This window comes from Microcaecilia unicolor, chromosome 14 (genome assembly GCF_901765095.1).
Source record: "Microcaecilia unicolor chromosome 14, aMicUni1.1, whole genome shotgun sequence".
NCBI lineage: Eukaryota > Metazoa > Chordata > Amphibia > Gymnophiona > Siphonopidae > Microcaecilia > Microcaecilia unicolor.
The window spans coordinates 46486895-46502846 of NC_044044.1; the positions used below are offsets into that span (position 1 = coordinate 46486895).

Genomic DNA, 15952 nt, shown 5'->3' on the forward strand with positions numbered 1-15952 from the left:
AAACACGGATGTTTCTTTGTGGCCAGGGAGAAAATCTTTGGCTTCTTACGGCTCTGTGAGGTTATGTGAATAAGTAGTGTCAATGATCTTTGGTGTGCATGGTATGACTTATAATTTTGGGTAATGCAGAAATATGTGCTCTCTCCTCCCCCCCCCCCCCAATCCCAGTAAATTATACTTTTCCATGGCACTCGTTGCACCTATGCGATGTATGTACACATTCATATATGTGTACACAAACACACCTGCGATACTTGAGATTACAAAAGGCACCAGATATAGGGCTGGTGCTGGGGGGAAATGTGATAAGTTTTGGCCTCTGGTCTCCTGCATGATAATTCTCTTTGAATTTTATCTAAGGGCCATCTCTCCCGGTTCCTGTCCTTCGGCCTCGGTTTGTCCGTCACAGCTATGGAGGCAGATGAGCATCTGGTCACCATGGCCACCAAGTTCGACCAGCAGCTGGGGTTCGCCTTACAGAAAGAGAGAAAGAAGGCAATGGAGGTATGCGTTTAAATGTCCTTCTTGGGGATCAAGCCTTCGATCAGCAAGTGACTTTATGCATTAATTTTTGTTTGTTTGTTTTCTTTAGTGCCTCGGTGGAGATGGCAGCCACAGCCTTACCCTCCAGATGCCAAGACATGTATGGGGGTGGGTGGACCCCAAAGCATCCTGGGAACACTTTATTATCCAGTTATGCAAGGACCAGTCTTTAGAAACCAATACCTATTCAACAGCAATAACTAGCCCATCCCAGGTAGCCGGATTGGGCTCTATAACTCCAGGACAGCAGCGTCTTGCTTGTCAAGGTAGGACCTGTACTACAGATGTAGAGAAGGACCTGCCAGCAGTGGCCAGTGAAACATCAGTAAGTAAAAGTCACAGTAAAACAACAGCGGAGCTTGAAGTAAATGGAAACAGACCAGCAAGTTCTTTAAACCAGGATGGACACAGGTCTTGGAATGGTCACAGCTGTCCAGACACTTCCAGGAATTCAGACATTAGAAGAACTTCTATGTTATCAAACTGTTATCGGTCTACTGGCTGTTACCATATAAAGCAGCCATGTTGGCCGGGACCTTATTTCTCCCCCGAGAGCAGGTTTGTGCTAACAGGACTACATGCTTGTGGTGACCTCAGTGTCGCCATGCTCCGCCATTTTGCAAGGTGTCCCAACATCGTGGGCATCACTTCGGTGGCCTGCTGCTACATGAAGATCAGCACCGCTGAGACGCCTGTTCCACCGGGTGTCCCGAGGCCCCGTCGCTTTCCTGAGCCTGCTCAATCCTCAGAGCCTGGCTACCCTATGAGCACCTGGCTGGCGCAGCTCCCCGGCCACCAGCTCTCTTACAAATCACGTGAAGTGGCCTGCCATGCCATCGAGGAGTACGCCGAACGCCTTCGGGGCAAGAGTACAGGCCTTCGGTCACACTGCTTTCGAGCTGTGTTGGAGACAGTGATTAGGGGGTTAGACCCATCCAAGAAGCGACTGGGTGTCCAGACGATAAAAAAGGCACATGAGCTTTCCTTTGAAGAGTAAGTGACTTTTGCTGCTTTTCCTCTTCTGAAAATATGTGTTTCTCTCTTTCCCAAGTTCTTGTGCTCTTCTACTTGGGGAGAATCTCTCTCATAACTACCAGAATATGGCAGTATAGGATAATCGTCTAGCTTTGTTGGGCCAAGCTCTGTGGTGCTCTGCTTTTATCACAAGGTTTTTAAGCTTCCCCACCTTCTCTCCTAGTGTTACAGCATTTGCACTGTGGCTGATGGATCAGGAAGAAACTCACACTGGGTCATCATTTGGTTCATAGTGATGACAGCCGAGGTTTGAATGAGGTTTATGGTCAGCTGTGCATTCCCTATGTTATGATTATATTTAAGGTAAATCTAAGCCGGTAGCTGTCCAAACTGTGTGCTTATGAAGATTTAAATAAGCAAAAGGAAAACTGGGCAATCAAACTTCATTTTTTTTTCGGGGGTAGGTGCTTCTTAACATAAAATCATATTGTCAGCTCTGGTTCTCATATAATCCAGTTATCCCTGAAGCCTCTTACACTGTGTAACATTCATGAGACTGGGAGAGGAGTAAGGGGCTTCTGGTCACAAAAGAGCAAAATGAAGACATGGTGGTGGGTTTCCTGAACACGTAACAGTGCTTAAGTGAGGCTTGGATTCTCTCTGTGGCAGTGAAAACTATCATGTCAACTTACTAGAGGTAATCGGTGGCGGGGCTGGTGGTTGGGAGGCGGGGATAGTGCTGGGCAGACTTATACGGTCTGTGCCAGAGCCGGTGGTTGGGAGGCGGGGCTGGTGGTTGGGAGGCGGGGATAGTGCTGGCCAGACTTATACGGTCTGTGCCCCGAAAAGCACAGGTACAAATCAAAGTAGGGTATACACAAAAAGCAGCAAATATGAGTTATCTTGTTGGGCAGACTGGATGGACCGTGCAGGTCTTTTTCTGCCGTCATCTACTATGTTACTAGAGGTAATCTGAATTTTTGGAGAAGAGTTATGGAGTCCTAAAAGTTTATATACATCCTCCATCTCCAGATAATTCTTACATCAGTCCAGTAACATAATCCAGATTACTAGTGAAACAACACTGCAAGCCCCTGTGATGTCTGTCTGTGTAGCTTATCAGCCTTTGATGGGTGCTCTGGTTTCTCTCTCACAGGTACGCCCGTCAGGGGCTAGCCCGAGTGGGATTGGACCCCAACGTCCCTCTGGACAAGGCCTCGGTGGAGGCAATGCTTTCTCAGGAACAGAATGTGGTGGCATTTTTCAGTTTGGCTCTGCTGCTGGCTCCTTTAGTGGAAACAATCCTTCTGTTGGACAGAATGATATTTCTGCAGGAGAGCGGTCAGTATCCAGAGCCCTTCAACTCCAAAGTTTAAGACATGTATGGCAGGGACAATGTACTTAAATTTTCAGGTCATTTTCTAGGCGATGTTACATTAAAATCATCACTATATGTGGTGCTAGCGGGGAGATCACGTGGTGCGATGAGCTGAGCGGTCGTGTTTCGCCTCGGCTCGAGAGCTCCCGCCCCATCTAATAATAACCAGCGCCGCAATTGATTGAAAAACTGATCGGGTGGTCTTACAATCTTGCATGGACAGATTTGTTACTAAATCCCCAGCTGGAATGGCACTACGTGCGGGGAAAAAAGATAAAGAAAAGACCAAAACGCTTACCCCCGATTCCAAGATGGCGGTGGCCCCAGAACAGGTAGATCAAATTTTTACAAGCTCTCAATTAGAACAAATCACGTTGGCAGTGGCGAAGGCCTGGCAGCCGAGGTGGGACGCGATGGATCAAAAGCTGGACGCAATCCATACAAAACTAGAAGGACTAGAGACCCGCACGGAAGATCTTGAAACTCGTGTCTCGGCTCTCGAAGACGATTCTCACGGCTATAATACAGACCTCCGAGACGTTAAGCAACAACTCCAAGAACACATGGAAAAGCTCGAGGACCTTGAGAATCGCTCACGAAGGAACAATCTTCGGATTGTAGGCCTCTCTGAGAACATCCCAGATAAAAACCTGTCGGAGTGGCTAGCCACGTGGCTGGCGAAAGAGCTGGCCTTGTCAGATTCTATGGGTCCACTAATCATAGAACGGGCACACCGCGTGGGACGCCCCAGAGAAAATCAAACTAGACCACGGGTGATAATAATGCGCCTGCTGAACTACCGTCAAAAAATAGAAATCTTAAATGGATTCAAGATACGCAGAGGGGAACTAAAACACGACGGACGGCCAGTGTTAATGTTCCAAGATTATTCAGCGGGAGTCCAGGAACAACGACGGAAATATCACCCTATATGCTCATTGCTGGCCCAAAAACAAATGCGTTTTATTCTCCAATATCCTGCATCTCTAAAAATACTAAATCAAGGACGATGGGAAACTTTCCAGTCCCCTGAAAAAGCGAGATCCAGTTTAACAGAACAAGGCATAATAAAGAAAGAGTGAGAACATATCAGTAACATCGGGGGAGCGAGGAATAGAACATTATAGTGGCAGTAAGTACAATTTCCACATAAAAGGGGTGGGAAGCTCTCAGTAACCCAGGTGATCTCTTGCTAAATTCCGGGTTAGTGCCTGGAAAGATGGCTGAAGGGATGGTAGTAAGGGGGGGGAGGAAGGGAGGGAGGGAGGGTCTCGGGGGGGGAATAAGAATGACAATCATAAACATCACGGGAATAGCTATGTGTCATACGAGAAGATATAGTGCAAATTGGGAATGGGCAGAGCTAACCCCTAAAGCAACTATGAGGATTAACGCCCAATCTTGGAGCTGGGGAGATACACATTGTAGAGGTGGAATAGGGGGAACATTTAGAAGAACATCCGCCATGAACAGGGAAGACAGGAATTATGACCACTAGGATAATAACATGGAATGTAGGAGGTATTAGCACCCCGATCAAGAGGGCCAAGATTCTCACAGCATTAAAAAGACACAAAGCAGATATAGCATGCTTGCAAGAGACACGCCTAACAGATAAAGAACATTCTAAACTGCAAAAATTGTGGGTTGGTGAGGTATTCGCGGCCTCGTCACAGAGTAGAAAAGGAGGAGTTGCGGTCCTGTTTAGAAAGGGGCTCCCATACAGAGCAACCATATTAGAAAAAGGGGCCCAAGGAGAATATATTCTATTAAATGTGTGGCTCCCAGGGAAAGAATTTACATTACTGGTCTTATACGGGCCCAATAACTATGAAGCCACGTTTTTCAAATCTCTAGCTGGGAAATGTTTACAGAAAGGAGGGGGAAACCTAGTAGTTGTGGGTGACTTTAACGCAGTAATTGACCCACGCCAAGACTGCTCAAATATGCTAACCTCTCATTACAGGGGAACACGAGCTAAAGAATTTCAGGGGTTTAATCGGACTCTTGACCTGGTAGACCCATGGAGAATTCACCACCCGGGAGATAAAGATTACACACATAGATCAAGAGCGCACGGGACATTTGCCCGGATTGATTATGTAATGGTGGCCCGCTCGCTATTTTATGCAGTGAAATCAGCAACTATTGGGCCTGAGGAGATAACAGACCACTCATTAGTGTGGGTGGACTTTGCATTCACAAAGGATGATAGGGGGGGGAGAGGGTGGAGATTTCCAGCACAGTTATACCAAGATCAACATTTACGAACCCATATACAAAAGACCTGGGCCCAATACCTAGAACATAATCAAGTACATCTAGATTCACAACCAGAGCTATTCTGGTCCGCTTCTAAAGCAGTATTACGAGGGGCCATCATGGCATATTGTCACATTAAAAATAAAAAAAGGGCCATTGGTATTTTAAGGTTGGAACGACAATTACAAAAAGCTAAGAGAGTCCACCTACATCAGCCTACAGTAGGTAACTTAGAAACTTTAAAGGCCACCCAGGTTGCATTGAATAGCTTACTGCATGAAAAAGAACTCAAATCAGCTCTGTTCTATAAATTTAAATTACAGAAGTTTGGTAACAGAACAGGCAAAATGCTAGGACGTTTAATAAAAAACGCAGGAGTCCCAAGGACGATAACAGCAATTAAAGACCCTAAGGGGAACATTCTCACTGATAACAGAGACATAGGGCAGGCGTTTACAAAATACTTTACTGCATTATATCAGGCGGGACCACCCTCAACAGAACAGGCGACAAGAACTTACTTGAAAAAGATGGGGCTTCCAAGATTAACTGTAGAACAGGTGGAAGGTCTAAATAATCCATTAACAATGCAAGAATTACTAGGGGTGATCAAAACATTAAAATTATGGTCAGCTCCTGGTCCAGATGGATTATCCGGGGAATATTTTAAACTGTTACCGGGAGAAGCTTTAGCAGCGTTGTTAGATTACTATCAGGAAGTAGTGGACAAAAAAAATTTCCCAAGATATGCCAACTCGGCATTGATTACACTGATACCGAAGCCAGGGAAACCTCTGGATAAGGTGGAATCTTATAGGCCGATATCACTGCTCAACGTTGACACCAAAATATTAGCAAAAATGTTGGCAGAAAGACTGGCACAATGCCTGCCATCACTGATAGGGGAGGAGCAGGTGGGCTTTGTAAGAGGTCGCCAATCGGTACACAATGTACGAAAAATCCTGATGGCCCTAGCAGCAAGCCAACAGATCCGAAGGCCTACACTGATTTTGAGCTTAGACGCAGAGAAGGCCTTTGATAAAGTAGGATGGGACTTCATGTTTTCAACATTATCAGAGATGGGCATAGAGGGCTGGTTTATGCAAGCAATACAGGCGCTATATAGCGGACCGAGAGCAGGGGTGGTGGTAAATGGTGTTAAAGAACCTGAATTCCAGATTCACCGAGGTACAAGACAGGGTTGCCCCCTGTCGCCTTTGCTATTCTTGATATCCCTGGAACCTCTGATAAGAAAAGTCTCTTCAGCCTCAGATATCCGGGGGGTCACATTGGCAGGCCAGGACATAAAAATTTTAGCATATGCAGACGACTTGCTAGTGGTCTTGAGAGAGCCCACTGACACACTGGGACCACTAATCCAGACAATAGAAGATTATGGGGGCTATTCAGGTTTCAGTTTAAACTTGCACAAATCAGTGGCACTGCCAACATCCCCAGAGGTGCGAACAGGATGGAAAGGGACATTTCCCTTGCAATGGGCACAAACCTCCATAAAATACCTGGGGGTGAATATCCCTATGAACTTGACCACCCTTTATGAACAAAATGTACAGCGATTGATGCAGGACACAAACAAACAATTGCTTGCCTGGACTGTATTGCCACTCTCCCTGATGGGGAGAATAGCTCTGTTTAACATGGTTATCGCTCCCAAATGGCTATACACTTTTCAAACATTACCACTCCACCTAACAAAGAGGGATGAGCAAAAACTGACAAAAATAGTACAATCCTTTTTATGGAAGGGGAAGAAACCACGCCTCCCTTTCTCCACAATATGTGTTCCTACAGAGTACGGTGGACTGGGTCTATTAAATGTAAAATTTTTGACTATTGCCAGTGGAATGCGTCATTTGAACGACTGGTTTAGAGGCACGCAACACTATACCAATACATCAATGGAACTACAATTGTTTCCTGGCCTACATTTCAGTAATTATCTACATACTGGAGGACCTCCACCCCCATATATACTGCAGAAATCTGGAATAATGGGATCCGCGAAGGCGGTGTGGAAATGGATCTGTAAACTACATAGGTTTTCAGCTAAAACCACTCCATATCTGTCGATCTGTGGAAATCCTGCCTTCGAACCAGGGCTCCTCTATCCAGTTTTTGCCCGCTGGAAACGGAATGGGCTGGAATATCTGACGCAGGCAATCACTCCAGAGGGTAAGATAAAATCCTTTCAAGTCTTAAAAACTGAGTTTGCAATGCTTCCCTCAGACAGGTTCCACTACTTCCAGTTAAGACATTATATACAATCCTTATCATGGGAGGACCTGGCTGGGGATGTCCAAGAGGAATTGGCCTCGGCTTTCTCACTGACAGCACAGCAGGGGGTGCCTCTTAGGTTCCACCATAGACATATCCGTGATACGGCAGAAGAGTTGGATTACAAGAAGCTATTACTCATGTGGCAACAAGATATACCAATGAACCTTACCTTGTCCCAGCTCAAATCACATATACTTGCAATGCGAAAACAGACAATGATGGTATCGCATTGGGAAACACAATACAAGGTGGCGTTAAGGTTGTATATATCCCCCCGAAGGGCATTTCACATGGGACTCTCTCCTTGGGGAGAGTGCCCTAAGTGTCAAGAGCCGGGGGCTACTTTGGGGCATATGTTGTGGTCCTGCAGAGGTATACGCCAATTTTGGAAGGATATAATACAATGTGTCTCCGGAATGTGGTTATCAGGATGGAAGTATGATCCAGGCTTACTATTGGGACATTTGATATTAGTCCATCCCATCCCAGCAGGATTAACAGCCTTTGTGACCAAGTCTATCATAGTGGCTAAACAGGTGATTTTATCTGAGTGGATTACCAGACATTACCCCACCAGTTCTCAGTGGAGAGCCCGCATGATCGCATTAATGCGAATGGAAAGGATGGCAGTGACAGACTTTAAAGCCCAGGCAGGACGACAATTTCAGAACATCTGGAGCCCATTCCTTGATACAATGACCTCCCAAGCTAGAAGTAGAATATTGAACTTTTAATGGACACATGGCTAGACGCAGAAGTTTTTTCCAAGAAGGGGGGGGGGGGGGGGGGGGGTTGGATTTGGGACTTGGGTAAGGAAGAAGGGAGGGATGGGAGGCAGAGGGAAAGTGAAAGAAGGTTTAAAGGACTAAGAAGCCACACATTACGTTTTTGTATTACAATGTTCCTTTATTCAATAATAAAAAGATTAACACAATTAAGAGGAGAGATGGTCAAGGGGAAGAGGGGAAGTAGGGGGGATAAAATGAAAAATTTGTATGACGATCTGAGTTATAGCACCATCAGTTTGTATTGGGTGGATACCTTGTATATTTGTACAAGCTTTGTTACTATTAATAAAAAAGATTTAAACATATGTGGTGCTAGATAAGGTACGTCACATGGTTATAAAACCTCTGCCTTGAAAAATGTATGATCTTACTTTGAACCCAGAGCAGCAAGTGCTGTGTTCAAAGTTACGAAGCGTGATGATGGGAGGAGTGGGATCAGAACTGGGCTGCACAGGTTTTGCAGCTCTACTTTCACAAAGCGCAATGGTGGATTGGAATTTAGGTCCATAGAATTCACAAGTCTGTGCGGTTCCCTTCAAGCCACATTGGCAGAATCGTACTATGCTGGACTCAGCAACTGTCCTGTGCTGTCCCTATTATCAGTTGATTTTAAGATATTTATGAACAAAATTGTCATACCAAAGAACATAATCCAATCTCGAGTGCAATTCTATAACCTTTGATCTAAAATTTGACAACCATCAGGCCAATATTCAGCCCCAGCAGTCGACATCTTTTTAAACACCAGCCACAGTGGTCAAAAAAATCCAATTGATACCAGATACTGGGACTGGCTTTTCAGAGAGGCCTTTGTGCAGACCTGAAGCAGGAAAGATAACTCTGGAAAATTGGTTGCGAGTGTATTAAATTAGCGCAAGCAATGGACCTACTCCGTCCACCTGTCAGCTTTTATTTCTACATCTCTGAAGCGGTCCAGCTTGGAGGCCACCATGTGACAAATGAATCAGGAGGGCAAAAATACTGGTATTCCCAATGGGGCAATGCATCACAGAAAAAGATCCCAAGGGACACAATGGGAATAGACAGGTGTGGTGGTGGTGGTGGGGCATAAAAGCATATGCCCACAGCGAACCAGCGTTATGTTTAAAAAAAAAAAGTGAAAATTTTATTTGGTTTCCCCTGACAGGTTTTCATTGTGAGCTGCTTCCCCTCTTTGATCCCAAGCTCTCCCCCAGGAATCTGGTACTGGTAGCTGCCAAACCCACCTCCTCCACCACCGCCCTTACTACAGATGATCTTGGCACGCTAAGGTAAGAAGCTCCCTGGAATTGGCCTCTTCTGGTCCCAGAAGCTTGAAGCTCTCATCGTGGCTACCACTGCCATGGGTTGCAGGTATTTTTCTGAGACCCTCATCATTGCGAGTAGCCTTGCGTATTAGTACATAAGTATTGCCACACTGGGACAGACCAAAGGTCGATCAAGCCCAGCATCCTGTTTCCAACAGTGGCCAATCTAGGTCACAAGTACCTGGCAAGATCCCAAAACAGTGCAGTACATTTTATGCTGCTCATCCCAGAAAAAAGCAGTGGCTTTTCCCCAAGTCATTTTAAAAATGGTCTATGAACGTTTCTTTTAGGAAGCCGTCCAAACCTTTTTTTTTTAAACCCTGCTAAGCTAACCACCTTTACCACATTCTCTGGCAACGAATTCCAGAGTTTAATTACATGTTGAGTGAAGAAAAATTTTCTCCAATTTGTTTTAATTTTTTTATTTTATTTTATAGAAGTCTTTATTGGATATTGTTAACACATAATAAAGCATATGCAGTTCCATACAGTACTATTTTGTACAAAGCATGGCGTATCTAACAGGAACTTATAAACAAACAGGTCAACATGAACATTATTTGTGTCCGCTCTAGGTCTACTATCATTTTGACTCCAAATATTTTTTTATTTTTACAGATTAGTTCCTACCCTCTCCAACCCGACCCCCCCCTACTTTGTCTTGTCCCCCCCCATGTGTACCCCCCTAGCCCCCCCCCCCCGTCAGTTCCCTCTATCCCTCATCCACCCCTCCGTCAACCAGAACGTGCATTCAAAAAGGGGGTCCATATCTTTTCCCATTTCGGCAACATTCTGTTTTTAACAGCCATCAGTCTCTCCATCTCACAGATATAGCGTACTTTGGTGATCCACTTTACCAGAGAGGGAACCCCTGGAGATTTCCAATGTTGAGCTAAATTAAGCCGAGCTGCATGCAAGGCCCCCCTCGCTAGCAACCATTGGTGAGTTATCAACCCCTCGGGCCTCTGCCCCAGTATAAAGACCAGCGGATGCCAATGCACAGATTTTCCCACCCACCTCTGAAGACGTGACTGCACGCCCTTCCAATAGGCCTTTGCCTTAGTGCAAGTCCACCAAATGTGTCCCATAGTCCCCACTTCACCGCATTGTCTCCAACATGTTTTTGGCATTGCAGGAAACATATGGCTCAGGCGAGCCGGAGTAAGATACCATCTGTAAAACACTTTAATGGCATTTTCTTTCATATACACAGCAGAGGCTGATCGCAATATCCCCCTCTCTATTTTCAACCACTCCCCGTCCGAAAGGACGAACTGCAATTCCTGCTCCCACTTCCTCCTATGTACCAAGGATGGAATTTGTCGCGACGCCAGCACTCGATACAGGTAAGTAATCATCCCACGTGTACTCCTAGGGGTTACACAGATCTCCTCCATCGGGTGCACCTCCCTCCCTAAGCACTTACCGTATATAGCCCCCTTCAGGAAGTGTTGCAACTGCAAGTAGCCGTATTGGTCACTAGGGTTAAGTTTATAATCTTCCTGTAATGTCGCGAAAGGGATCAAATTCTCTCCAATATGGAGCTGCCCTAGCATATCAAGACCTACTTTCACCCATTTGCTAAACGGCGTGCTCCCCACTCCCGGCTCGAATAGAGGATTGTCCACTATTGGCGCCAGTCCCGAGACAGGAGGACATCTCTCCGGAAACATAAGATCCCAGTAGTAAAAAGTGGCCTGCACCGGCGGAGGAAATCTAGCAACCTGTCCTCGATATTTATCCGCGAGCCACATTAAATGCCCCAACTTACGGGACCCTATCAAAGACTGCTCTATGTGTACCCACAGCTTGTGGTCCTCACACCTGAACCATTCAACAGCTGACCTGGCCTGTGCAGCTCCGTAGTACCAATATAGGTTAGGCACCCCCAGCCCTCCAACCTGCGTACTCTTGTATAGTAGGGCCCTTGGTAACCTCGGCTTCTTCCGGTTCCACGTAAATCTAATCAACATATCCTGTAAGCTAGACAAAAAGGACCGAGAAACCCGCAATGGTAAAACCTGAAATAAGTACAAGAGGCGCGGCAGAATATTCATTTTAATTGCCGCAATTCGGCCCAACCAAGACAAGCCTATGTTAGCCCACCTATCCAAATCTGTACGTAGAGCCCTCTGAAGGTCCAGGTAATTGAGTGCAAATAATTCCGAGAGATCTCTAGGGATCCTAACCCCCAGATAGCGTATGTCTCTGTCTGACCATTTAAATGCAAATGAGGTTTTCAACACTGCTTTCATCTGTGGCGGTATACCCACCTCTAATCCCATGGACTTAGAAGCATTCAATTTATAACCAGATATCTGAGAATATCGCTCTATTTCTTTAATCAAATTGGGTAAGGAGATCAGTGGTTTGGTTAAAGACATGAGCACGTCATCAGCAAATAATGCGATTTTATACTCATGAGCTCCCACGGGTATACCACTAATGTCCACATTTTCTCTTATAGCCGCCGCTAACGGCTCCATGGCCAGAGCGAAGAGCAGTGGGGAAAGCGGACAACCCTGTCTAGTTCCTCTCCCCAGGGTAAACGCACCAGAAAGCCCCCCATTAATTTTTACACAAGCCTGCGGCGAAGTGTATAAAGCCTGAATCCAGGCCCGGTAGAAGGGACCTATCCCAAATCTATTCAGGACAGAGTCTAAGTACCCCCAATGAACCCGATCGAAGGCCTTTTCAGCATCCAGGCCTAGCAACACCATCGGACAAGCCTTCCTCTCTCCTCAAGGTGCCCCCTCCCCCAACTCCCCCTTCACTATCTCCTCAGACCCTTGCTGAATTCTTTCACAACAAGGTTCAAAAGATAAACCTTGCTTTCTCTACCTCACCAGCTCTCCCTCCACTAGTCCGTTCCCCTCTCTCTCCTTCCCCTCATTCCCTTTCCTCCTTTCCTGAAGTTACTATTGAGGAAACTACACTTCTCCTTTCTTCCTCAAAATGTACCACCTGTTCCTCTGATCCCATTCCCACCCACCTTCTTAATGCCATCTCTCCTACTCTTATTCCTTTTATCTGTCACATTCTCAACCTCTCACTTTCCACTGCGACTGTCCCTGCTGCCTTTAAACATGCTGTGGTCACACCTCTCCTTAAGAAGCCTTCACTTGACCCTACTTGTCCCTCTAATTACCGACCCATCTCCCTCCTTCCTTTTCTCTCCAAATTACTTGAGCGTGCTGTTCACCGCCGCTGCCTTGATTTTCTCTCCTCACATGCTATTCTTGACCCATTACAATCTGGTTTTCGCCCTCTCCACTCAACCGAAACTGCGCTTACTAAAGTCTCCAATGACCTATTACTGGCTAAATCCAGAGGTCAATATTCCATCCTCATTCTTCTTGATCTTTCCGCTGCTTTTGACACTGTCGATCACAGCATACTTCTCGATACCCTGTCCTCACTTGGATTCCAGGGCTCTGTCCTTTCCTGGTTCTCTTCCTACCTCTCCCTCCGCACCTTTAGTGTTCACTCTGGTGGATCCTCTTCTACTTCTATCCCTCTGCCTGTCGGCGTACCCCAGGGTTCTGTTCTTGGTCCCCTCCTCTTTTCTATCTACACTTCTTCCCTTGGTTCATTAATCTCATCCCATGGCTTTTCCTACCACCTCTATGCTGATGACTCCCAAATCTACCTTTCTACCCCTGATATCTCACCTTGCATCCAAACCAAAGTTTCAGCGTGCTTGTCTGACATTGCTGCCTGGATGTCTCAACGCCACCTGAAATTAAATATGACCAAAACCGAGCTTCTCATTTTCCCCCCCAAACCCACCTCCCCGCTCCCCCCATTTTCTATTTCTGTTGATGGCTCTCTCATTCTCCCTGTCTCCTCAGCTCGAAACCTTGGGGTCATCTTTGACTCTTCTCTCTCCTTCTCTGCTCATATCCAGCAGACCGCCAAGACCTGTCGTTTCTTTCTTTACAACATCCGTAAAATCCGCCCCTTTCTTTCCGAGCACTCTACCAAAACCCTCATCCACACCCTTGTCACCTCTCGTTTAGACTACTGCAATCTGCTTCTTGCTGGCCTCCCACTTAGTCACCTCTCCCCTCTCCAGTCAGTTCAAAACTCTGCTGCCCGTCTCATCTTCCGCCAGGGTCGCTTTACTCATACTACCCCTCTCCTCAAGACCCTTCACTGGCTCCCTATCCGTTTTCGCATCCTGTTCAAACTTCTTCTACTAACCTATAAATGTACTCACTCTGCTGCTCCCCAGTATCTCTCCACACTCGTCCTTCCCTACACCCCTTCCCGTGCACTCCGCTCCATGGATAAATCCTTCTTATCTGTTCCCTTCTCCACTACTGCCAACTCCAGACTTCGCGCCTTCTGTCTCGCTGCACCCTACGCCTGGAATAAACTTCCTGAGCCCCTACGTCTTGCCCCATCCTTGGCCACCTTTAAATCTAGACTGAAAACCCACCTCTTTGACATTGCTTTTGACTCGTAACCACTTGTAACCACTCGCCTCCACCTACCCCCTCCTCTCTTCCTTCCCGTTCACATTAATTGATTTGATTTGCTTACTTTATTTATTTTTTGTCTATTAGATTGTAAGCTCTTTGAGCAGGGACTGTCTTTCTTCTATGTTTGTACAGCGCTGCGTATGCCTTGTAGCGCTATAGAAATGCTAAATAGTAGTAGTAGTAGTAGTCCTCTGAGCCGCATAGAGCAGATCTATAGTTCTGCGTATATTATCCATTGCCTGTCTCTGCGGAACAAAGCCCACCTGATCCGGGTGGATTAACTCAGGAAGAATCCTCCCCAGACGATTGGCGAGTACCTTAGCTAAAATTTTTATGTCTGTATTCAATATAGAAATAGGACGATAAGAAGCACAGTCAGTTTTGTCCTTATCAGGTTTCGGGATAACCGCCACCCAAGCTTCCATCATCGTCCTTGGAAAGGAAACTCCCTCCCTAACCGAATTAAGTATCAACACCAAGTAGGGTACCAACACCTCAGCAAAGGTCTTAAAGAACTCATTCGTGAAGCCATCTAGGCCCGGCACCTTCCCCGTCGGTAATGCTTTAATTACCTGCAACACCTCGTCCGTCGTCACAGGGGCATCCAGCTCTAACTGCTGTTTTGCCGACAAAACTGGTAATTTCCTATCCTTCAAATATCCATCAATTTCCCCCGTCTGTACATCAGCATCCTTCTCATAAAGAGTCTCATAAAATTTGGCAAAGCGATCCCTAATCTGGGCAGAGCTATGCAACATGGCGCCCCTATCGTCCTTCACTCGCAGAATTTGTCTATCTACTCTCAACTTTCTAAGTTTTGCCGCAAGCACTCTCCCCGGCTTGTTAGAACATTCATACTGTACTTGCCTCAAACGCGCATTCACAAATTTCAAACTGTCTTCATGTAACGCATTCAACTCCAAGCGTCCCGTTTGCAGCTTTCGATAGGCAGACACTGAGCCAGAAGCCCTGTAGGCCTGCTCCAAGACAGTTACTCTCTCCATACACTGTTTCAAACTTTCTTTATGCACTCTGGATTTCTGACTAGCACACTTAATAAAATATCCTCTCGAAACTGCTTTAAAGGCATCCCAGACAATGCCCAGAGACGGTCCAGAGTCCAAGTTATTATCAAAGTACTCCTTCAAGACTGGTTTAAAATTGGCTACAATGTCTGGGTCCTGCAACAGACAGTTGTTAAATGTCCATCTGCAGTCCCTGTGCTCCCCCCTCAATGAAGGAAGAACTGCCCAGGCCGGTGCATGGTCAGATATTGTGATAGAGCCTATGTTAGTATCACCTCCCCCATCTGTCAAAGTTTTATCCAAAAAGACATAGTCAAGTCTAGAATAGGAGAGATGAACATGTGAATAGAAAGTGTAATCTCTTCCTCTGGGGTGCCCCAGCCTCCAACCATCGTACAATCCCATAACATCCACAAAGTTCCTTAAGGCCTGGGCAATTTTATAGTCAAGAGGGGTCGGAGAGGCAGATTTATCTATCCCAGGCTGCATGGTGGCATTGAAATCCCCTGCCACCAGCAATTTGCCTCGAGCAAAAATCTGTAACTCCTTTTGAAGATGAACAAAGAATTTTTCCTGCCTCTCATTTGGGGCGTAAACACATGCTAGGGTATATTCTTCTTGTTCCAGCATGACATGCAAGAAGAGAAATCGGCCCTCAGAATCCCTCTTTTGGTGCAATATTTGCACCTGTACATTCTTATGAAACATAATGGCCACCCCTCTTTTCTTGGCCTCCTTTACATCAGAAGCAAAATACATTTTCGGGTATTGTCTAGAGGATACAACCCCCTCATGTCTTTTTAACAGATGAGTCTCCTGCACAAAGACCACTTGCGGATGCAACAAACTGAGTTCACGCCACAGAGCATGTCTTTTATGTGGAGAATTCAGC

General features: G+C 46.0%; 3 protein-coding genes across 8 annotated transcripts in view; 1 reads left to right on the top strand and 2 right to left on the bottom strand.

The window, feature by feature from the left end:
• Positions 1 to 15952, bottom strand: part of HDGF (heparin binding growth factor) — a 303843-nt gene that overhangs the window by 88605 nt on the left and 199286 nt on the right. The gene's annotated exons all lie outside the window — the stretch shown is intronic.
• The window catches only part of LOC115457592 (interferon-stimulated 20 kDa exonuclease-like 2), a 100204-nt gene that overhangs the window by 13140 nt on the left and 71112 nt on the right, over positions 1 to 15952 (bottom strand). The gene's annotated exons all lie outside the window — the stretch shown is intronic.
• LOC115457588 (protein RRNAD1-like) overlaps positions 1 to 15952 on the top strand; it is a 28500-nt gene that overhangs the window by 4191 nt on the left and 8357 nt on the right. The window contains exons 5-8 of the mRNA XM_030187049.1: positions 361 to 504; positions 593 to 1536; positions 2675 to 2859; positions 9392 to 9515. Of these exons, the coding sequence (XP_030042909.1) occupies positions 361 to 504; positions 593 to 1536; positions 2675 to 2859; positions 9392 to 9515 (1397 nt within the window). The remainder of the gene's footprint in view (positions 1 to 360; positions 505 to 592; positions 1537 to 2674; positions 2860 to 9391; positions 9516 to 15952) is intronic.